We start from the raw sequence: 22,607 nt of genomic DNA on the forward strand, positions 1-22,607 counted from the left end.
ACACACACACACACACACACACACACACACACACACACACACACACACACTCACTTGTGCCTGCAGGAACGACCTGTCTCTCACACACACGCGTATATGCCTGTACAGACAACTGACCTCACATTCTGGCACACTCGCTCCTGTGCATTGCTGCCCAAGCACCCTTGGGCACCCGGAGCCAGCCGCGCACAGACCTCACACGCTAGAGGAGGAGTGTCACAACTCCCTCCCCTTTCCGGACACATGGAAGCCAAGAGACATTACGGCAGGCACTCACTTGGATTTGTTCTCCTCATAGTGAGCACTGGTCTTAATGTATCTGGCCAGTTCTATCTGCATATCGCCGAATAAAGGAACCACCTGCAGCTGCTGGAAAAGAAAACATAAGACGGTTGAAATATGGGAGAGGTTTTCCTTTGGCTGGAGAGCAACACACAAGGACACGAGAAGGCATCCTCTGCCCCTAAGGTGCTGGATCGGGCCTGCCAGTCGAGGGGGAGCTGCACAGGCATCCCAGATCATGAAAATGACTGAAAACTAATGCCAGGGTTTTTACATAGGGAGGATCATCCTGTCATAGACCTCCGGGCCCCTGGTTTTAGTGATACCCTGTTTATTGTTCAGTACTGTACAGGGCCATATCTCCAGCCCCCGGGAGTCCCTAGGCAATGGGCCATGCACAAACACCGGCAGCTGCTGGAGAGAGAAGAGTGTATTTATAGAAAAGATAAATACATAACCCTGAACAACTCACCCCATCCCTCCCCTCCCCCTCAAAGAGAAATAAAAGCAGTACGCTAGCATTCGGGGCTCCTGCTGCTTCAAAAATGGCCTCGGGTGTTAGTGGTACCTTGGTCTCTCCTCTTCTCTGCCCCTGGCACACAACAGTTTAGTCTCCTGAGGACCTAAATGCTTTAGTCTAACCCAAGTTCCTGGGCTCAAGGCATCTCCTACACTGACATCACCATAGGTTTATAGGAAGTGATCAGAGTGGCAAGGCAGCAAACAGCAGCCCTATGTAAGAGGGCAAAATCCTTTTGTGGTTTAGCAATATTCATCCATTTAAGTACAAGGTTGGTTTTTGTTTTCACTCAAATGAGGCAGAAATTGTTAATAGTACAGGGATTTCCCCCCCCCCTCGTTTTAGGAGGAAAATTAAGTCAACAGGACTTGATGAAAGGAAAGTTATTGGCAAAGGACTCAGTGGAAGGAAAGCTAATGACAAGTTAATAGGATACAATACCTTTCACAAGGAAAACTGCTTTATTCTCCTGTTCATTGCTGCAGCCACAACTACTCAATGCCAGATCTTACCATGTCTGCTAGTGCTGATGTGACCCAAAGCTAAAGGGCCAATTTATGTCTGGCCCTGTGCATGGGAGCAATGGAAGGGAGAAGACGCTCTTCTATGTAGGGAACAGCTGCAGTCCAAGCCAGGGGTTGCAGGCACTCTGCTAAGGGCTAGGTACTGGACTACCCAAAGAGGGAAAGAGAGGCAGAATAAGGACAGAGACTTGGCCCTTTGCTTTTTCTGCAGCAGCCGGTGGACCTGGTCTGGTATGGGTGGACATGCAGAGTCCCAGGAGGAAACCGGGTGGAATCAGGCGGCACTTGTCCACGTGTTCCCAATCCTGCACAGACCCTTTGCAACCCACTCCCTGAGCACAACATGGCATACAGCGACAGTCCAGCCCAGAACGAAGGAAGTGAAATTGTTCCAGCAAAGCGCAGCATTAATTCTCTATGGAACCTCTTGAGCATTTTGAGGTGGACACAAGCTTCCAATTCACCTTTTTATCCTACAGGGGCTCTGATTTACAGATGCAATGAGGATGCACAAAGCAAGGCAAAGGGTTGTTTGGCTCCTTGGGTTCATGGTGTGTCAGGTCAATGGTGGGGTAAAGAGAAAAGAAAAGCCAATCATTAACCTCAGAGACCATACCGAATTGGACTAGAATTTCAATAGGGCTGGAAAACCCTGTATTTCTCAAGCTAGTACAAACCACTACCTGCTCACCCAGATTCACGGCAATCCAACCGTCTCCACCGTCTCCAGAAGGATCTTTAAATACGTTTGTTGTTTGCTTTAAAAATCACACCCAAGCCGTGTGGGTCATTAATTTACAACAATCTCAAACCCGACCTGCACAAGCCACTGACCTTGAAGAACTTGTCTATTTTGCTAAGATTGATTCTCTTCTTGGTGTCCAGTTTGTAAATGTTGCTGACATTCCCATCCATCAGATACAGACCAAAGCCCATCACCTGGAAGAACAGGGAGACAACAGGAGAGGCTAGAGTCATTGTGATGAAATGATAAATAGATAGCATAGGTCACAAGGGAATTCCTTTTTGTGGGGCATGAGAAGGCATTATTTCAGGGTCCTGTATCACAGCTCTAGCCATGTGAAATTGGCGATGGGTGGTGTGGGGAAAATCAAATATTTGTGGATACATAACACGTTTGCCTTGATCTTTTGCTTTGTTTGTTTTTTTCAAGAACAAAAGGTGGTTTCTGCTGCCATAAAATGTTAAAATGAAAAAATGGAAAAATTTCATCTCAGAGCAAATTTGAAAAAATTCATAATTTTTCCCCTAGTGAAATTTCATCCTGTTTGTAATGAAAAGCCATGTTCTCTTGTGGAAAGTTCAAAATTCTGCTCCAGATTAAACTCACAAATGTTGAGGACAATCTCATAAGAATGACAATATTGGGTCTGACGAATGGTCCATCTAGCCCAATATCCTGTCTTCTGACAGTGTCCAGTGCCAAATGCTTCAGAGGGAATCAACTGAACAGGGTAATTTAGAGTGATCCATCTTCTGTCATCCAGTCCTAGCTTGTGGCAGTTGGACGTTTAGGGTCACGCGGAGCATGTCCCTCACCATCTTGGCTAATAGCCATTGATGGACCGATCCTCCATGAACTTATCTAGTTCTTTTTTGAATCCAGTTCTACTTTCCAGCTTCAAAACATTCTATGATAATGAGTTCTACGGGTTGACTGTGCACTGTGTGAAGAAGTACTTTCTTCTGTTTGTTTTAAATGGGATGTCTATTAATTTCACAGGGTTCCCCACAGATCTTTTGGTATATGAAGGGGTAAACAACACTTCCCTATTAATTTTCTCCATGCCGTTCATGATTTTATAGACTTCTCTAGCATATCCCCCTTAGTCATCTCCTTTCTAAGATGAACTGTCCCAGTCTTTTTAATCTTCCCTCATATGGAAGCTGTTCCATTCCCCCTTCTCTGCACCTTTTCCAATTCTAATTCACACTTTTTGAGATGGGGAGACCAGAACTGCAAACACTATTCAAGGTGTGGGTACACCATGGATTTCTATAGTGGCATTATGATATTTTCTATGATATTCTCTATCCCTTTCCTGATGATTCCTAACATTCTGTTCGCTTTTTTGACTGCCGCTGCACGTTGAGCAGATGTTTTCAGAGAACGATCCATAATGTCTCCAAGATCTCTTTCTTGAGTGGTAACAGCGAAATTTAGACCCCATCATTTTCTATGTCTAGTTGGGATGATGTTTTCTGATGTGCATTACTTTGTACTTATATGAACGCAAGGGGCAGGCCAGGGAGTGTTCAGCAGGTAACAGTGGCTAGCTGCCATGAGCACCCTGCATTCTCTGTTTGTGAACTCCCACTATTGACCTGAGCTCTGACTAGGACCATGACTTCTGCTTGAACAGCCGAACACTCACATGGACCCTGACACCCGGTATTGACCCTCGGCCTGATCCCCAACCAGGTTTTGGCTTGACCCTTGGCCTGACTATTGACCCTGATACGGACTCTGAGCCCCGGCAGTCGTTCCTGCCTATCGAGCTCCTGCCACTCGTCCCGCCTACCTTCGCCCGAGATCCTGACCCGTTCACTCTGTGGCCTCTTTGGGGTTACGGCACAAATGCTGGAAGGAGCCCAAAGACTCCAACAATCGGTTCCATCCCTGCTAGCCAGGGCCTGAGCAGCAACATTCAGGGGCTCCTAAGTCTGGGGGGGGAGGGGGAGAATTCAGATCCAGGGTTTGGTTTGCCACATGATGCTGATTTTGGCCCATGCAAGCAAAGAGCGGCTCCTAAACACTTGTGCGTGACAACAGAAGCACCACTTGACTGCTGTGCACAGAGCTTTCCCATTCATCAGGGAGAGGCTCCACCTGCTGGCTGAACGCACAGAACAGCCATTGAGCATCCTCTGGGCGTGCTGGGCAGGGTTGCCGACCTTGTAAAGGGTCCAGAAGGAGAAAGCTGGTGGCGAGGGGAGATGGGGAGCAGAGGAAAGAGAGAAAGGAAGAAGGGGGGAAAGGGTCTGTGGAAGGATAGCAGAAGGACAGGAAGAATAAAGAGGAGAGGAGAGAGAACAGACTGAGAAAAGCCAAGCTAGTGATCTACTGAAAGCGCCATACAGGGATGAGTTACTGCTCTGGCTGCTGGGAATGCCATGAAGGCAGCACACTCAGCCCCTGGGCAGAGGTATTGCTGCCGAACATGCCTGAGTGACCCATCTTAGAGCTGTGCCCAGCTCTGTCAGCTGGACGGACCATCACGGGGCCCTGGCGGGGGAGAAGTAAAGGTTGGAAGTGGGGGAAGCAGTGGAGATTATGGATTCCCAGCTGAAGGAAGGAGCAAAAGATTAAGGGAGGGAAGATGGAGAATGGGCTCAGGGAGCAAGGTGGCTCGGCAGGAACTTTGATATTCCTTGGAGAAGCTGCATCCTTGTCATTCTAGCCCTTGGCTCGAGGAGAATCTGGCTCTGTGTGCGTGGAGAGACCCCCTGCAAATCTGATACCACAAGGGGGGAAGGGAACAAAGGAAAGAAAAAGGGAGAGAAAAAACATGTGGGAGCACAAAGGGATTTCACCACTAAAAAACGGAACAAAAGCCAAAGACTGCGAGAGCCCGTGTACGAGGGATTCACCTTTAAGAGCATGTGCTTCTCGCTGGGTGTCAAGTACATCTTGTTTTCATAGTAGTCCACACAGATGTTGACAATATCCGCCAGCAGCTCCTCGTAGCCAGGGATAACTTCCAGCTGCTGATGCAGACACTGAAACACCAACACGCCCCACATTAATCCCACCCTGGAAGGGCCCGTGAGAGGAAGGTGGAGGCAACGTTTGGAGGATCGAGGAGCATGATTTTCACCCTGCAGCTTGCAGACTGACCGGGCCGTCTGTGTTTAGTTAAACAGTTAGTGGTTCTTAGTCATCCTGGAGCCTGTGTCCAAGGTTTCAGAACCAGGCGCAGGAGGAGAATGTCATCTACTAGCCTCACCTGAGGCTGTATAGGAAATGTTCTCTGCTAGGGCACCGGGGCTGAGAAACAAACCCCTTTTCTCCAGCGCTCAAGCCCTCAGGAACAACACTCCCTCCTTAGATTGATTCTTCCAGTGTGGTCACCAGAGAACCAGGGGTAACAGCCAGACATAACACTGTGACGTGACAGGAGGAAGAGAAATAATCTGGCTCAAGAAGAGACTTCGCACTGTGCTATAGTGTCTTCTCTTGTCTTTGTGTCATGTTCTACCTCAGCGGCACAAACCCTGGGATCAGGAAGGAGCATTTTTCAAAGCCCTTTTCTGATCTGCAGTCCCTGAGATGGAGTGGAAGTGTGGAGTGTGGCCCTTCCCAGATCCATCTGTATTTTACATTGTGCATGTCTCATCCGGAGAAGACTCTCAAGGTCTGGATGCACCCAGTAGGTGAAAACAGGAACCTCGGTGTGAGAGACTGAAGGGTAAATCTTCTACCAAAGAGACAACCTCATCCCGCTCATCTTGTGTCTTTTTGATCCCCACACCTTCTCTTTATCACTGGTAGCTGATACCCTGAGAACTCTAAAGTCATCCCAGATGTTCTGTTAGCTGGAGGTAAGGCCTGATCCAAAGCCCACAGAAGTCAACGGAAAGACTCTGATTGGCTTCATCGGGCTTTAGATCAGGGGCATAATGAACAACGTAGCCATCTCAAGAGCCAAACCTGCAGCGCTCTTAGCCCTGCCAATGCAATCACGTCTCCCCTTCCCTGCATGGGAAGGTGACCCCACCTGGCAAAACTAACTGGTAACTTTGCTGAGCAAGTGGTGGGAGAGAGAGTGAAGGAAAGCGACCCGCCTGTGTGATCCGGTTGTGGTTCGCCAGGAACATGGAGAGGTTCTGGGATTCCTGAATAGACTGCGGGTCAGCCATCTTCCTCAAAAACTGGGCAGCTCTGAAAGGAGGAGATCCTGTGTTATCCAGGGCTCTTTGTATCAGGTTAACTCTCTCGGCGGAGTCACAATGTTGACGCCATGTTAACAGAGCAGTCAGGTCTTTTTACCCCAACACGGAGGATGGGTTAAAAAAACAAGTTTTATACAATTTAATACTGTAATAATAGAAACATTTTCATGATTTTCTTTTAATTTTAAATGAAAACAGCCTTTTTTATCAGAATAATACTTAGCCCTTACAGTGTCCCTCTCATCTATAAAACACTTCACAGGTCTGAGTACGGTCCCTTCTCCCTGTTTGGCAGACGAGGAGACTGTGACACGGAGAGGTTAAGTGGCTATTTACCCATTTACATTGTAATGCAAGTCGAGGGGGGAGCCCGAACTAGTTCTCAGACCTCCTGACTCACAGCTTAGTGTTTTGTCCTCTCGACACCAACTCCATCAGGAGATGCAGCTATTACTCTGGGATCTTTGCAGTGCAGACACTGTAACACTTTGCTAGTGCTTAAGAACCAGCATGTGAAGGTGACCATGAACAGCCCAGATTAGTTTTACTGTCCAAGGTGAGCAAAGTTCTATTAATGAGCAAACTATATAAATGGTGAAAATAATAATGATAGCTAGCTCTTTAGCGCTTTGTATCCATTGCTCTCAAAGTGCTTTACAGAAGAATTCAGTAACATTATCGCCATTTTACAGATAGGGAAACTGAGGTTAGCTTTTTAAAATGTAATACCTTTAATATCCCTACATGTCATTAGTAACACAAGTAAAGAATGCTTTGTGCAATCCAGGCTCTTTAACCTGGCATGTATCAGGGGGCAGCTGTGTTAGTCTGTATCTACAAAAACAACAAGGAGTCTGGTGGCACCTTAAAGACTAACAGATTTATTTGGGCATAAGCTTTCGTGGGTTTTAACCTGACATGGTTGCCTTGCAGGTTTGGTGTCTCCTGCAGTCTGGTCTCCTCTATTTTGCTAGACTGCTGACTGGTTTGCATTGAATATATTCTGTAGTTTTAAGGGGAAAATGCCCCAAAGAGCAAATCCTCTATGGAAACTTATGCCTCTAAAACTCTAACTACATTCATGCAACTCCTATGCTGATCCTTTGCATTGTTGTTTAGTTTAGCAGCCATCTGGCACTGCACAGCATTTTAGCAGAAACCGTTAATCACCTGCAAAATAATCTCATTAGCTCTCTCTATCTAAGCTATTTATCTGACCCCTATTACAGTAGTATCTGAGTACCTCACAATCTTTACTCTATCCTCATAACATCCCTGTGAGGTAGAGCAGTGCTACTGTCCCCATTTCACAGATGGGGAACTGATGCACAGAGAGGCTAAGTGACTTGCCCAGGGTCACAAAGGAAGTCTGTGATGGAGGAGGAACTCAAACCCCAGGCTCTGGCTAGCATCCTAACCACTGGGTCATCTTTCCTCCTCCTGCCCTGAGTCAGAAGCAAATGAGACACAGCCCTGGCCCTGGCCATCCTACGCCTCCTCCCCGCACGCTACAGAAATGTGCAAGGCAGGTGGTTCCCCTCCCACCTTTTGTAGGCAGAGTGGTCATTTTTGACGCTGCACTTCATGTTCTTCAGCTCATCCAGCACGGCGAACATGTTAATGAATTTCCCCAGTGTCAGGAGATAGGCCTCGGAGACAAAATCCTTCCTTCTCTCAGCGTGGCACAAGCGCTTCACCTCGTTGCAGAACCGCTCGATAGCCTTGCGCTGGAAGACACCGGGAGGGGAACATACTTAGCGGGGGCCCGGTCCGTGCTTAGTAGAACTATGGAATCCAGTGGCTCGGCATGCACGTGTGTAACGACCGGCCCACCAAACGGAAAACAGCCCGTTACTGCCACGAGCTAATAGCATTCCTCCTCCGGCTCAGATAGACCAGGCCTGCACGTTTAGCGCTGGGAGGGGATGTCCACCCCACCCAAGGCCTGAGCAGGTTAACAAGGGCCAATTAACCTTATGGGCTGCACCTGGAGGAGAATCAGGAACGGATAAAGTCTAACGGATGATGAAGCGCAGCTGGGCAGGGCAGGCTGAGCGTGTATAAAACCAGGAGGGGGCTGCCGGGAGGAGCTTTGCAGTCATTCCCTAGAGAGAAGGGGAGTTGGCTAAGGACGAGGAGGAGATCTAGGGGAAGAGCGAGCCCTGGGCTCCTGCCCTGCACTACAGAGGCTAGCAAGAAGCCAGGGGGTGTAGCCACTGCGAGTGGAGGACGCTCGGGCTTGTAAACCCAGAGATGGGCCGGGAGCTAGAGAAGTGAGGTAGGAAGGAGCCCAGGGAAACAAGAACTGGGTCTGAGACTGAGTAGACTGTCATTACGGAGTATAGGGTCCCTGGATTTGAACTCAGAACACTGGATGGGCCCGAGTTCCCCTGGACCTGGACATGAACCGGAAGACTTCCTCCCACGGCATATGGACAGCTTGTCCACTGGGATTTTGACACCCCTGACGGACTAAATAGTGACCTGGCCGGAAGGCTGAGTCACTGACAGAAATGGGTGCCAGATGACGCGAGAGCTAATTCCCAGACCCAACCACCAGGATGAGCGCCTGCAGGGCGTGTACACTGTTACAGGGCTCAAGGTTCCACATTCAAACCCCACTGATGACAGATGAAGAGGCTTTGTTACAAATATCCCAGCTCATTTGAAAATGCTCTCACTGCTGGCCGGAGGAATGCGGGTTCAAACCCTGTATGGGGCCTTGGGCTGACAATGTCACATAGTGTGGGGAGCTCTGTCAGATAAAATAAGGTGTTACGCCAAGAGTCCTTCTGCGCAGCTTTTCAGGTGGATGTTAAAGATCTCATGGCACTGAAAAAGAGCAAGGGAGAAACCTGGCCCCAGGTTCTGTGTGGGCTCCTGGAGCACAGCCCAGCTGTCAGTCTACCCGCTCTGCCAGAACCTACCATGTTATTTTGTTAAGTGCTTTGGGATGCCTCAAGTCTGAGCGCTGCTAAATTTAAGTCTCTGTGCCCTTATTGACGTTGGACAGTTACAGTGGTAAGTGCAAAGGAAAGGATTCCAGCCTCAGAAGACTTTCATTATCTGGGGGCATGTCCTCTTGCAAATGGGTGGAATGGACTGTGCCCGGCTTTGCATCCAGACAGAAGGGGAAACCGCTCCAAAAACACTGTCACATCAAAGCACATTGAATATGGGGAGCTGTGGAAGGGGCTGACAAAAAATATTAATCTGAGCAAAAATAAAAGAGGCAGGTGGTCTGGCAACCTCATGCTTGTTATCTTCTACCACAAGTAGCAGTGAACTCAAATATCTCCCCCTGCTGCAGAAATGCCAACAAAAACATGGTGGTGTAAGTGCCTTTGTGTCTTCCTCAACACCCACCGTTCAGGCTCTGGCGGGTGACGGTTCCCTCCTAACCCTTCATTTCCTTTTGCAGAGCAATAGAAGCATTAGTTATTGTCTCTAAATACCGGTGGGGTGGCTGCCTTATAGAAATACATTGCAGAGCAAATACCTACGGCAGGGCTGAAGCCATTTGGACCTTCATAAGCTTCCGGGCCCAGCTTTGCCCAAAGGTTTATGATCTGGGCCTGAACTTTGAGTTTATAATTAAATCTGAGGCTAGGCAAGGGTTGTGTGCCTTAGAGATTCTGCTGTGAGGTATCCCACGTGCCTACTGGCAGGTACAAAGCTAAAGCGTGTCTCAGTTCTACCAAGAGGAGTTGGGAAAGTGTCCTCCAGGCTAGATTGGCAGGGAAATGAGATCAGAGAGCCACAAATACTGAACTGGGAACAGAGCTCCTGCCTCCCTCCATCACCACTTACCTGGAAATACATGAACTTCATCAGCTTGGTGACCTCCGGCTCCAGAACTTCCACAGTCTTCTCATAAATTTCCACCCGGTTCGGCTGTTCGTTACATTTCACCTGAACAACAGCAACAAATGGTCATCATTAGCATTCCTAACAACATCTCTGGTTTGCACCGGCCCCCATCCTCTGCTGATTTCAAGGTCAACATGACAAGGTGAAGCCCAGCCTGGGTTAAGGACGACAGTCGAGTTGAAGACGAAGTTTGTTGTTAAGGAAGCAATTCTCAGACCTGGGATTCCTTTCCGATATTATAAACGAGGATGGTAGCCTACAGCATTGCTCTGAGAAGCAAAGTCTTCTGATACATTTTTTGCCTGGCTATCATACAGGACGTAAGTCCTGGCTTGATATCATCACATGAAGATGGAAGGTCATCATGCCGTAAAGTTGCACTGGTGCCTCACATTGCAAAGTCACAAAACTCAAAGTACATTCGAGGTTTTCATGTTCTTGCAGCTCTGGAACAGACCTGTTCCAGTCACTAGCAAGTCATGGGGTTTTTTGAATGTGTTGTGACTCTACTACAAAGTGTTGTGGGGATTTTATTATTATTATTATTTTATTTTATTTTCAAGTTAAAAATATCTTGATAGGTCACCTACATCCAGGTCATGGAAAGCTGGATACGGGGAGAGGCTTATCCGAATTTCACCTGCTTCAATTCCAAACTCTGTCTCTTTAATGGACACCCTGGTAAGAGTTATACACCCTTAGTCAAATCCGACATTGCCAAATTTCATGCTTCTCTGAATTCATTTGAAATTCAGCTCTGAGGCCTCTCTCAACGTTACCTCCACTCTCTTTTGTGTGGGCACGATGATCCTCAACCCCTAGTCCAATGAAGTTGCACCACAGGAAAGCTACCTTAACAGCATCCCTGTATAAGCAAATCCCCAAATGGCCAGCTCCATGCCACCCACGCACAGCCTCCCTAGCGTAAGGGGCACGTCGAGGGCATGGCCAGCGTGCACTCTGCTCCAGCAGTTCTCACAGCTCTGACAGCCCCGAGTGGGCCTATACAAACTGGCACAATTTAGAGCAGCTGTGCAGCTGCTCTATCGTGTGTTTGGGGCTGAATCGGCGATAAAACAACTGGCCATAAAAGCACCTTTGCTCTCATGGATCCATGTAAGAGTTGCATTGAGGCAGTGCAGCATGAGACTCAGATAGGCAGGGTAACGGCACCAGGAGGGTAAAGATTTTAATCCACCAAAAAAACAAATCTTCTGTGGCATTCAATCCCCTCTCCCCATGCCCTGGCAATCTCTCTCTCTCTCTCTGTCCATTCAAACTCTGTCTGCAGCATGTTTCAGTGATCGAAAGAGGCAATTATCGCACAGCAACAGAAAATCATTGGGAATAAGCAAATATTCAGTCTCTGAAAAGCCCCAGGAGGCTGTGACTCATGAAACCATCCATAAAGGACAGCCCCAGGGGAACTGCATTTTGGCCTTTGCTGTGGTGCCCCAGAGGCATAACCATCTGCCTTGTCAGCCATGTGGACATATGTTTCTGGCTGTATCTCACTACTGAGAAACCCGGGTGTCACAGCGGATAATAAAAGCATGTTGTATCTGCCCTGCTAAGAGCATCTACCACAGTGACGTAACGTGGGCTGACATTACAGCATACAGCTCCTGAACCTACTCCTACTCAATCACTCAAGAGCACCACAGACGAGCAAACTGGTGTGTGAGTGTTTGCAGGACTGGGCCCGTCCACATTTAGGGTTTTGTTGTAGCTCGTGGGGCTAGAAAAATATCCCAATTTGGCTAGAAAAGGTGTCAAAAATTATGGCTGGATCAATACTTAAATATACCCGCAGCCAAAAAATGTGTGTTCATCCAGCCTTTGGCAAGGGTGAACTCTGAACCAGATCTTCTTTGTATATGTGCACAGTATCTATATCCTACAGATCTACACACACAGCAGTGATGTGTGTGTTAAACGGTGGAACCGTGGGATACGTTGCATTTCTCTTGCATCTCCGCCTGCATTGCTACCTATCCAACACTGCAGAGCCACTGCCTCTGAGCAGCTTCCATTAGCCGCCACTCAACACAAATGCCTAAACCCCCCCCCTTCCCAAATGTGGAATTTCACTGCAGTTTGCACTGGTCTCAAGTTCAAGATGGGCAGAATCCAGCAACAGGCTTGTAACAAGTTTAACACTAAAGATAATGAAGAGATTTTTTTCAAACTTAAAGTGATGTTTAAATCTCAGTGGAAGCCCCCAAACAAGTCAAGTTTGAAATCATCCCAAGGTAACCCATGGAATAGAAAGAGGGGGAAAGTGTGTTCCAAATACTGCTCCGTTGATTTCACTCTAAAGCCCAGATCCTAAAGGTATTTAGGCACCTAACTCCCATTGAAACCAATGGGAGTTAGGCACCTTTGAGGATCTGGGCCTAACTTCTCAAAAGCAAATAAACTTTGAGCTGAAACATTTTCCAGCTCCGAAGGAATGTGAGAAAGTCAGGAGCATCCGAAGAAGAGGGGTTAGAATGGAAGCTACAACACAGCTTTAAGGACAGCAGGTGCTCCCACACTCCTCATAACACACAGGGATGGGTCTTGCCCTGGGCACAGCACAAGTCCTCAAAGCATGTACCCCAGAGCTCTGCGGCTACTAAAGCAGCTATCTAGTGCTGTTGGTAGGGCAGCCCATGCCCCGCTCCTCCCCAGCAGAGGGATGGTTGGGCTGGGGGGGTCAGTGTAGTCTCGTTCCAGCGTCTCACCATACCCCAATAAGAGTCTTCTCTCCTTCTGGTTGATTTCCCCAGCAGAGATGGAGGCATTTGTAAGTGACAGCCAGCTGGCTGCTGTAGCATGTCCCTCCTGGAAGCGATCCAGTGCTACCTCTTACCTGGGGTATGGCCCGAGAGCAGCTCCTCCAAGTGTAAAGCATCACTGCGTACTCATGTCCTTCCTCCAGCATTTCATTCTGAAACATACAGAAACGCTCAGCTGTGGAACGCCCGCTAGCAAGAAGTATGGACCAGCACCACGGGACTGAGGGTATGTCTACCCTGCAATCGGAGGGGCGACTGCAGCGTGGGCAGGCATACCCACACTCGCTTCAATTAAGCTAAAAACAGCCATGAAGACGTGGTGGCGCAGACCCTGGAAGGGGCAAGGCATTCAAGGGTCCTGGGTGGGCTTGGAGACTCACCATGCTAGAGTGCACTGTAGCCTGTTCGATGTACCTGGCAATGCCGGTCACAAAGGCATTTCTGTCTTCGAAGTTTGTGTCGAAATTAGCCTGCAGACACAACAAATGGTCCAGGGTTAAAGCACTGTTGGATATTTGTTATGGTTCGGCTGCTCCAGATGGCCAAAAGGGCTTCAATAATTCATTAAGAAGGAAGATCCCATAAAAACATGTAATGACTCCCCCGGTCAGGTCATCTGCATGGATTGATCCCCGCACTCTTGGGTCTAAAAGAACAAGTCTCTAGCGCTCATTCTGGAGCTCATAGTCAGGTCCGCTCCGTCAGAGGCTGATGCAGGCTCATTATCCGCTATTCATGCTCCAGCCTCTGGAGGGGGACAGAGAGCCACGCTTTGTTAGCAGGGGTTACCAAGAATAAACGGTGATAAAGGGCAGGAAAATATACACATTTACAAGTCAGGCAGCCCCGAAGGTGAGAATGTGTCTGAGGCACCAGAGCTGAAAACTAACAGCCAAGTCCTAGTGGTTGCTCTTGTACGTAGATGTGCTGAGAGAAGAAGAAATGAAGGGCACTGGCTTCTGGCTTTAAGGCCCTTGGTGCTGCTCAGACTAACTGACACAGGGCTCCAGCCTGCTCCCACTGATGAATGGCAATAGATTGGGGCCAAAACCAATCTAGAGCTGTCAGAGGGCAGCCTGCCCCTTGAAGAGACCAGAGGCCTGGGGCCAGTCTGCCCTGTTCAGTCAACCCCACCCCACTACACCTGTGCTGGGTGTGGGACTTAAAAAAACCCAGGAGACCCCAGCAGTGGAGGGCTGTCTGGGGAGGGGAGAGCAGGAGGCGTGAAGGAGGAGAAAAGCCCAGCAGCGGAGCGCTGACTGGGGGCGGAGGGTGGACAAGCTGCTCTGATGTGAGGCAAGAAGCTGGACTCCGGCTAGGACCTGGCTGAGGGCTGTGACCTGCTAAGAGTCCGTGGAAGGAGGGTAGACCTGACCTGGATGATGGAGGCTAGTCAGTCAGACAGGCTGTTGCCACTGGGAGCCTGCCTGTAACCAGGGGGCTTCCACTCAGGGACTGTGCTACCCCAGACGTGGGCTGGAGGCTATGGCGGGAGCAGGCTGAAGATCATCGTGGGGAAACTGAGGTGGAAGTGCTGCGATGCCAGGTCTTGCTGCGAGGAGATGCTCTGGGACGGCGAGCTGCATAACAAGAGCCTAGTAATATGAGGTGGCAGCTACCGCAGCCACGAACACCTGCTGGGAGAACTCCTTACTTAAAGGCTGACCCTGCTGACAGCGAGAATAATGGGCTCCACTGAGGACCTCAAAGCACATCACAAGTAATAAATAGCTGAGTTCCCCATCAGGGCCGGCTCTGGCTTTTTGGCCGCCCCAAGCGGCCGGAGACAGGGTGCAGGGGGACTCCCTACCCTGCAGATGTGCCTCGGCTAGCGGAGGGAGGGGGGGAGAGAGAGAAAGAAGGGGGGCAGCCAGGGCTTCAGCGGGGCGCTGCCACGCAGCCCCTCCCGCCGCGCCGCCTGCCACCTGGCGCTTGCCGGGAGGGCTCCGCGCCGCTCCAGTCGGCTGGGAGAGAAGGACGCGGACTGCCCTGCCGGGCTTGCTGCAGGGCGCTCCCATCCTCCGCACCGCCGCCCCCTACACGGCAGCCGGAGCGGAACAACAACAAAGAGAGAAAAAGAAAAAAAAGCGGCCGTGCCCCCCTAGCATTGGGCGGAATGCCGCCTCCTACAAGTTGCCGCCCCAAGCACCCGCTTGCTCGGCTGGTGCCTGGAGCCGGCCCTGATCCCCATACAAGGGCATCTGTAGCATAACTGTCGTGAGACTAGATATCTACAGAGCACATTCATTTCTGGGATAATGTAGCTGGGGAGAGCCAGTCTGAGGACTGGAGTGGCGGGGTGGAGGGCAGTGGTGAAGGCTAGCAACCAACGCCCGGGGTTAATCATGATATGGAAACAGGCTTGACCAGGTTTTCCAGACTCAGGTTAGCCCAGGTATTTTAGACTCAACCTTATTCATGCCTGTGTGGGCTCCCTGAAATGGGGTTGCCTTGGACCGACTTCGCTCTCCCCTCCAGCGTGCTCACAGGAAGCTGGCCAGGAGGGAGTGAAAATACTGGAGAAGTAGACAAATTAAAAACAATGGCAGGGTTGCCTCGGGAGGGCTGGAATTTGACCCACAAGTGCCTGTGGAGCTGATAACTTGTACTAGATGCTAATGCTACAGCACGAGTGTCCGATCTGACCTAGTGAAACAAATTTTGCAATCCTCCATGCATGACAAGGCAATCACTGCACACATAGTTACACATTAACGTGGGGAGCAAGCCAATCGAGGAGGCAGGAGTGTGGTGGGGGGGAGGAGTAAATATCCACATACTATATATTACCTGGTGTCTATATGATAAGATATATGCACTACATAGAAAGAGGAACCAACAGGACCTGTACACAGCAAAGCACATCTTGTGATCTTTTGCTGTTGCAATAACTTTCCTCTGTCCCGTATTTTCTCCCATACTTTGGTCCTCATCCCTTACTCATACTAGAAGATCCTTTTGACTGGTCTGCAAACAACCATGCACACCTATTAGGAGTTACCATTCTAAAGCTCGCCTCCCCCAGCCAAAATCTGGGAGCTGGTACGTACCTGGTACATGATGGAAGAGGGAGGTGGCTCGATGCATGGCTGCTGGTCTGGCAGCGGTAGCTCCTCCAGCAGGTCCACATTGGACAAGGCATCTTCCAGCGTGACGTGAGTGGTCATGGCTCTGGATTTTCAGTAGCTAAAAATTCATAGAAAGGGAGTGAAGGGAAATGACCCAGCAGAACAAACCCATTCCTCGTCTGGCTTGCATTTCAAGCACCATCTCAGGTGCCCTGTCCAAACAGCAAGCTAATAGGTATCAAAATGTTTCCAGTATTTAAATGAAAAGATATTGCCAGAGACAATGGCTTAGAACTTATCTCCATTAGAGATTTTTGCATCGGGTCAAAACCCTGAGTGTAAATGCACTGCCCTGGTGTGAACTGGGGCTTGCTCTTGTTTATTCTGGTATCAAACTGGTGTAAGCCCCATTTTACACCAGTGCAACGTATCCACACCAGCCTAGCAACAATGGTGCAAAAATCCCTAATGCAGACAAGCCCTTAGGGCACTATGCCTCAGGTTTTAAAATACCATCAGACCTTGGAACCATGGGGTCAAATCCCCACAAACCCGATTCATCCCCTTGAATGTTCAAAGTGGATAAAAAGGGTTTCTATCACCCTTGTATCTTTGAAAAAAAGCGGTGCAAAATGGGAAAGCGTTCATTATCTGCCAACTGGTGCATGGGGCTTTAACTCCTCTTAAAGCCCATGGGACCCCCATAGCTAGATTGTTTCCCTGAATCCTGTGCACCTGTATCTCTTCTCTGGTTAGTGCCCGCCAAGTACAACAAGCATAAGCCGATCTGAGAGCCTGGACTGATAACCCAGAGCCTGATCTGAAGCTATCTAGCGGCTAATTCGGGGTAGGCAACCTATGGCACGTGAGCTGATTTTCAATGTCACTCACACTGCCCGGGTCCTGGCCACTGGTCTAGGAGGCTCTGCATTTTAATTTAATTTTAAATGAAGCTTTTTAAACATTTTAAAAACCTTATTTACTTTACATACAACAATAGTTTAGTTCTATATTATAGATTTATAGAAACAGACTTTCTAAAAACATTAAAAGGTATTACTGGCACGCGCAACCTTAAATTAGAGTGAATAAATGAAGACTCGGCACACCACTTCCGACCCTTGGGCTAATTATTTCGATTTAGTTATGTACTGCTGCACTGAGGCCCTGATCCAAAACCCACTGAAGTCAGCAGAAGACTTGTCATTTAATTCAATGGGCGTTTGGCTGAGTCCTGAATGAGACTCCATGTTTCATCTTTTTTTGTTGATTGTGCCAACGACTGATGTAGGCAGATGATGAGGCCGTGAGAGCTGGCTTTCCCACAAATATTTAAGCCTCTGCTGTGTTTTTATTGCTTATCCTTTGGGATCCACCAGGCATCATTGTGTTTCTGCCCACAGAGCTGCAGAATATGGGCAGCTTAACGGTGGCTTAAATTTGGGGTGTACTGCAAACTGTAAAAATTACAAACTGTCACTTTAAATCCTAAAAGGATTCCTGGTCCTGCTTGCAGGCTACAAATTGTGTAGAAAGCAGGCAATCTTTGTCTACCGCAGTCAGTCTGCAAAAAGCCAGCCTTAACGCAAGGTGGGGTGAGTTGTGCCTCTCTACTTGAGGGAGCAACCTGCTTTCTCTCTCTCTGTTTTTAGTTCTTGTGTGTTTAAGGTTCTGGATTTTAAGAAACAAAGTCATGTTACATTGCAACTGGCCAGAAAAGATAAAAACATAAAACACTCTAACTTCTCATTGCAAACCATCAACATAACAAGAGTCATCTTTGCACAGCCCCCTCTCTTCCTGTGCTCAGCACAGGGAGGAACTCACTGAGGACCAGGGCCTATCTCTTTTATTTATTCAGCTAGCTTCCAGGTTCTAAAATGTCTGAGCCTGTCAAACAAAACCCAACTAGCTGAGTTGGCACTGGTCAACCTCAAACTTGCAAGACACCGTTTTTTCCCCTCAAATAGTCTGCATGAGATGTTTAATTCTCCTCTCAGTACATACCCAGAGCGCTCACTGACACTTGTGGGGTTAACACACATGCTAAGGGAAGAGACGCATACATCAAATTTAAACTACCATATTTTCTGCCTCTCTTTTAAGCTTCAGTGCATGTAGTAGGAATGAAGGAGAAGACACTCCCATGCTTACTGAAATCCTTTGCCATTGTAATTCTTCTGTGCAAAACAGTTTGATACAGCAACATACCGGAAAGCACACATTGTAACTGAGTCAGGTGGAAGCATGCACTCCAAAAAGCAAAGAGGTATTTTTAGAACAGCTCTGTAAAATGAGAACCACCAAACTGAGGGACAGGCACACTGAATAAAGCTTGAAACTTTGATGTTTCAAATGAATCTCAAAGGAAGCCAAAGTGAAAATCAAGTTATGCGCTTGGGTGGAATGCAGCAAAGAAATAAGTTGCAACCCTTTAAAAATGCTTTTTCCCTCTTATGATTCTTATGATTCTTGTAAAAAGCAACAGAGGGTCTAACAGATGTGTTGGAGCATAAGCTTTCGTGGGTGAATACCCACTTCGTCAGACACATGATTCTTGGAGAGCCTTGGTGAGGTAGTATCGTCTCCCTTTTGGTGTTTTCTGGTTCACTGAAGACCCCTCCGAATGTGAAAAGGCAAATATCAGAAGACTCATTGCAACCTCTGCATCAGCCATCCATAAACTACGAAGGTGATTTCACAAAGGGAAGCAATACTTTTTAAATGTCTCATCGGGAGCTGAATTTTCTGCCAAGTTACCCTCCTGCCCCTCCACAGCTTGGCTAGTGGGGAATCCAGAGATGAATCTCAATTTTCAATCTTTCCTCTACAGTTCTCCTTTCAGAACTGAAATTTCCCTTTAGATTTCAGCACTAAGAGTGAAGTAGGAGGACTTACATCTCAGATCTGAGACGGACAAAAGAAAATTTCTGTATAAAACATGATATTAACACCTCACACGCAGAGGAATACAGCTGAGTGGTCTGTGTGGTGTGTGTACAGTGCTCAGACATCCTGGTGTCACTGAAATACTGGTCCTGATGCTCCATTGCCCTGTACCTTGTGTCTTCAATACTGCCTGTGCAAACGGAATGCAGAAAAGGGGTAGAGCGCTACCATTCTGTCTGGTAGCATTTTGCACCCACTTTGCACCGGCATGAGTGACGACACAAAGTGCAAGGCAGCGGAGAATCAGGCCCGATGCTTTCAAAGTGAAGCCGTGTAGAGCAAGCCATCCGCTGAGAACAAAACTATCCCACCCTACTGACTGACTCTACTTTCTCTTTCGTCCTCCAGCCCCCTCTGCTAAAATTACCGTTGCAAAGCACAGCAACAGTGAAAACCCTCTTCCCACCCTGATATGCTGCAGTCAGAAACTGCTTCCTCTTTACCCCAGACTGTACTAATGGGCACTGCACCTGCTGATCAACAAAAATGATTAGGGGTCTGGAGCACATGACTTATGAGGAGAGGCTGAGGGAACTGGGATTGTTTAGTCTGCAGAAGAGAAGAGTGAGGGGGGATTTGATAGCTGCTTTCAACTACCTGAAAGGGGGTTCCAAAGAGGATGGATCGAGACTGTTCTCAGTGGTGTCAGATGACAGAACAAGGAGTAATGGTCTCAAGTTGCAGTGGGGGAGGTTTAGGTTGGATATTAGGAAAAACTTTTTCACTAGGAGGGTGGTGAAGCACTGGAATGGGTTACCTAGGGAGGTGGTGGAATCTCCATCCTTAGAGGTTTTTAAGGGCAGGCTTGACAAAGCCCTGGCTGGGATGATTTAGTTGGGGATTGGTCCTGCTTTGAGCAGGGGGTTGGACTAGATGACCTCCTAAGGTCTCTTCCAACTCTGATATTCTATGATTCTATGATCAAGGGGGGTAGGCCATATTTGCAGGATGGGGGACTATATGCTGGGAAGCAGGGACTCTGAAAAAGATTTGGGGTGGAACATGAGTTCCCGGTGTGACTCTGTGGTCAAAAGAGCTAATGTGATCCTGGGATGCATAAACAGGGGAATCTCGGGTAGGAGTAGAGAGGTTATTTTACCTCTCTATTTGGCACCGGTGTGACTGCTGCTGGAATCCTGTCTCCAGTTCTGGTGCCCACAATTCAAGAAGGATGTTGATAAATCAGAGAAGGTTCAGAGAAGAGCCACGAGAATGATTAAAGGATTGGAGAACCTGCCTTATGGTGATAGACTCCAGGAGCTCAATCTATTTAGCTTAACAAAGGGGGAACGTTAAGGAGTGTCTTGATTACATAGGGAACACATATTTAATAATGGGCTCTTCCATCTAGCAGAGAAAGGAATAACACACTCCAACGGCTGGAAGCTGGAGCTAGACAAATTCAGACTGGAAATAAGGCATCAATTTTTAGTAGTGAGAATACTTAATCATTGGAGCAATTTACCAAGGATCAAGGTGGATTCTCCATCACTGACCGTTTTTAAATCAGGTCTGGATGTTTTTCGGAAAGCTCGGCTCTAGCCATTATTGTGGGGCAGTTCTGTGGCTCGTGCTATACAGGAGGTCAGACTAGATGATCACAATGGTCCCTTCTGGCCTTGGAATCTAGGAAGCTATGAACCTTTCTCAGGCCTTGGCTACACTGGTGCTGTACAGTGCTGCAACTTGCTGCGTTCAGGGGTGTGAAAAAACACCCCCCTGAGCGCAGTGAGTACAGCGCCAGCGTGATCAGAGCCTGCAGCGCTGCACGCTCGCTCACAGCGCTGCAAGCTATTCCCCTCGGAGAGGTGGAGTACATACAGCGCTGCGAGAGCTCTCTCGCAGTGCTGGCGGCGCGACTACACTCGCGTTTCACAGTGCCGCCGCGGCAGCGCTATGAAGTCCCGAGTGTAGCCAAGGCCTCAGTAGCAGTGCTTTTCTCCAGTCTGCTCCCCCCAGTCTCTTTCCAAACCTCATTCTCCATTGCCTTCAGCATCTCCTTTTCCAGCTTCCCAAACCCAGCTCTGTACCCACCTCTGCTTCTCACGTCCATAAGTAGTTGCAGGATTGGGGACGTGGGTAGGACAAAGAAAGGAGCAGACCATTTTATACCATTGGATATAGCCATGTATCCCAGCTTTATTGTAGTCTTGTTATTTCTCAAGCTATAAGGCAAATTCTAACTATTCGGTGTTCGGATGAGACCTTCTCTGGGGGATAAATTACCCCACATCGGCCAACTGTGGGGTTCTCACCCCTTCTTCTGGAGCATCTGGTGCTGACCAGGGTCAGGGATGAAATACTGGACTAGATGGACCGGGGATCTGATCCAGTCTGGTACTTTATAGAGTCATAGATTTTAAAGCCAGAAAAGACCATTCATGACTCCTGCATAACACAAGTGATTGACTTTCACCCAGTAATTCCTGCATCAAGGCAAATAAGTCCTGGCCGAGCTTTAACATGTTCTTGAGAAAGACTTCCAATTCTGACTTAAAAACTTCAAGCAAAGTCCCTTGGTAAATGGTTCCAACAGTTAATTACCCAGTTCCTATATTCCTTTCCATTAATGTTCAGTGATACTCTGTGAAACTTCTCAAATCCATTCAAGTTTCCTTGGGACATTTCTTTGCATTTAATCAAACAGCTTTATTGAAGTTTTTGAGGGCGAGCCCATGTTAGCGAAAGCATGAACTCTGAAATGGCCTGATTAAGACAGAAAATACAAAGATGTGTCATTGTATGTGCCACTTGCTGGGAGTTTACCAACAACTGAAAATGTTGCCGTGATGACCTGGTTACTTACGACAAACTGAGCAGCTGGAAAGATGAAATTATTATTTGTACTGCAGTAACATCTGCAGCCCCCAATAAAGGTTCAAGGCCCCATTGTGTCTGGCACTGTACACGCACGTAATGCAAAGACAGTCCCTGCCCCAGAGACCTTATAGGCTACACAAGGAAAAGAGGCAGCAGGAAAAAACAACAAATGGATGAGGAGAGCGCATGGTAACAGACCGTTAAGATTAGTGTAACAAGCAGTGGTCACAGCCCATCAGCGGTCTAGCTGTTGTCAAGTGTTTGGTAGGTGTCACGGCATAGATGGATTTAAAGGAGGACGACGTAGTGGCCTTCTGGATTTAATTAAGAAGGATTTAATTAAGCTCTTGCATGGCAATGGAGACTCAGCGTCCAAGTGCTAATTTAAATGTTCCCTACGCACAACAAAGCACAACAAAGAGGTATCCTCAGAAAGAAAAGTAAAATCGGACAGTCCCATTTCTGAGTGCCATTGCAGCTGTACACACATCTGCACAAGAACAAAAGAATTTGCAGCGCTGTCTGTTTGGAAGGCAGCAGCAGGGTCTCGTGGAGGGGGTGGTGCACTGGGTGTCGGGAGATCTGGATTCTAACCCCAACTCTGCCACCGACCTGCTGGGTGACCTTGGCACAGCACATCCCTGCTCTGTGCCGCTCTTTCTCCTCCCACTCTTTGTCTGTCTTGCCTGTTTAGATTATAAATTCTGTGGGGCAGGGACCATCCCTCACTGTAGCATGTCTGTAGCATGATGCAGCCCTGATCTTGGATGGGGAGTGGTGTCTCCAGGTCAAGGGCAGGCCAATTACGGCCCAGGGGCCGCATCCGGCCCTTCAGACATTTTAATCTGGCCCTTGAGCTCCTTCAGGGGAGCAGGGTCCA

At 48.3% G+C, this 22,607-nt stretch overlaps 1 protein-coding gene across 2 annotated transcripts in view; it reads right to left on the bottom strand.

Moving 5' to 3' along the window:
• Positions 1–22,607, bottom strand: part of CYFIP2 (cytoplasmic FMR1 interacting protein 2) — a 75,246-nt gene that overhangs the window by 47,031 nt on the left and 5,608 nt on the right. Inside the window, exons 2-10 of one of the 2 annotated variants that reach the window (XM_034778720.1) lie at positions 15,941–16,076; positions 13,271–13,360; positions 12,965–13,042; positions 10,051–10,152; positions 7,786–7,967; positions 6,133–6,229; positions 4,939–5,067; positions 2,161–2,265; positions 278–369 (exon numbers count right to left, since the gene is read on the bottom strand). In XM_034778720.1, the coding sequence (XP_034634611.1) occupies positions 278–369; positions 2,161–2,265; positions 4,939–5,067; positions 6,133–6,229; positions 7,786–7,967; positions 10,051–10,152; positions 12,965–13,042; positions 13,271–13,360; positions 15,941–16,057 (992 nt within the window). In that variant the 5' untranslated portion in view covers positions 16,058–16,076. The remainder of the gene's footprint in view (positions 1–277; positions 370–2,160; positions 2,266–4,938; positions 5,068–6,132; positions 6,230–7,785; positions 7,968–10,050; positions 10,153–12,964; positions 13,043–13,270; positions 13,361–15,940; positions 16,077–22,607) is intronic. The other variant, XM_034778721.1, reaches the window with a different exon arrangement.

This window comes from Trachemys scripta, chromosome 8, assembly GCF_013100865.1.
Source record: "Trachemys scripta elegans isolate TJP31775 chromosome 8, CAS_Tse_1.0, whole genome shotgun sequence".
NCBI lineage: Eukaryota > Metazoa > Chordata > Testudines > Emydidae > Trachemys > Trachemys scripta.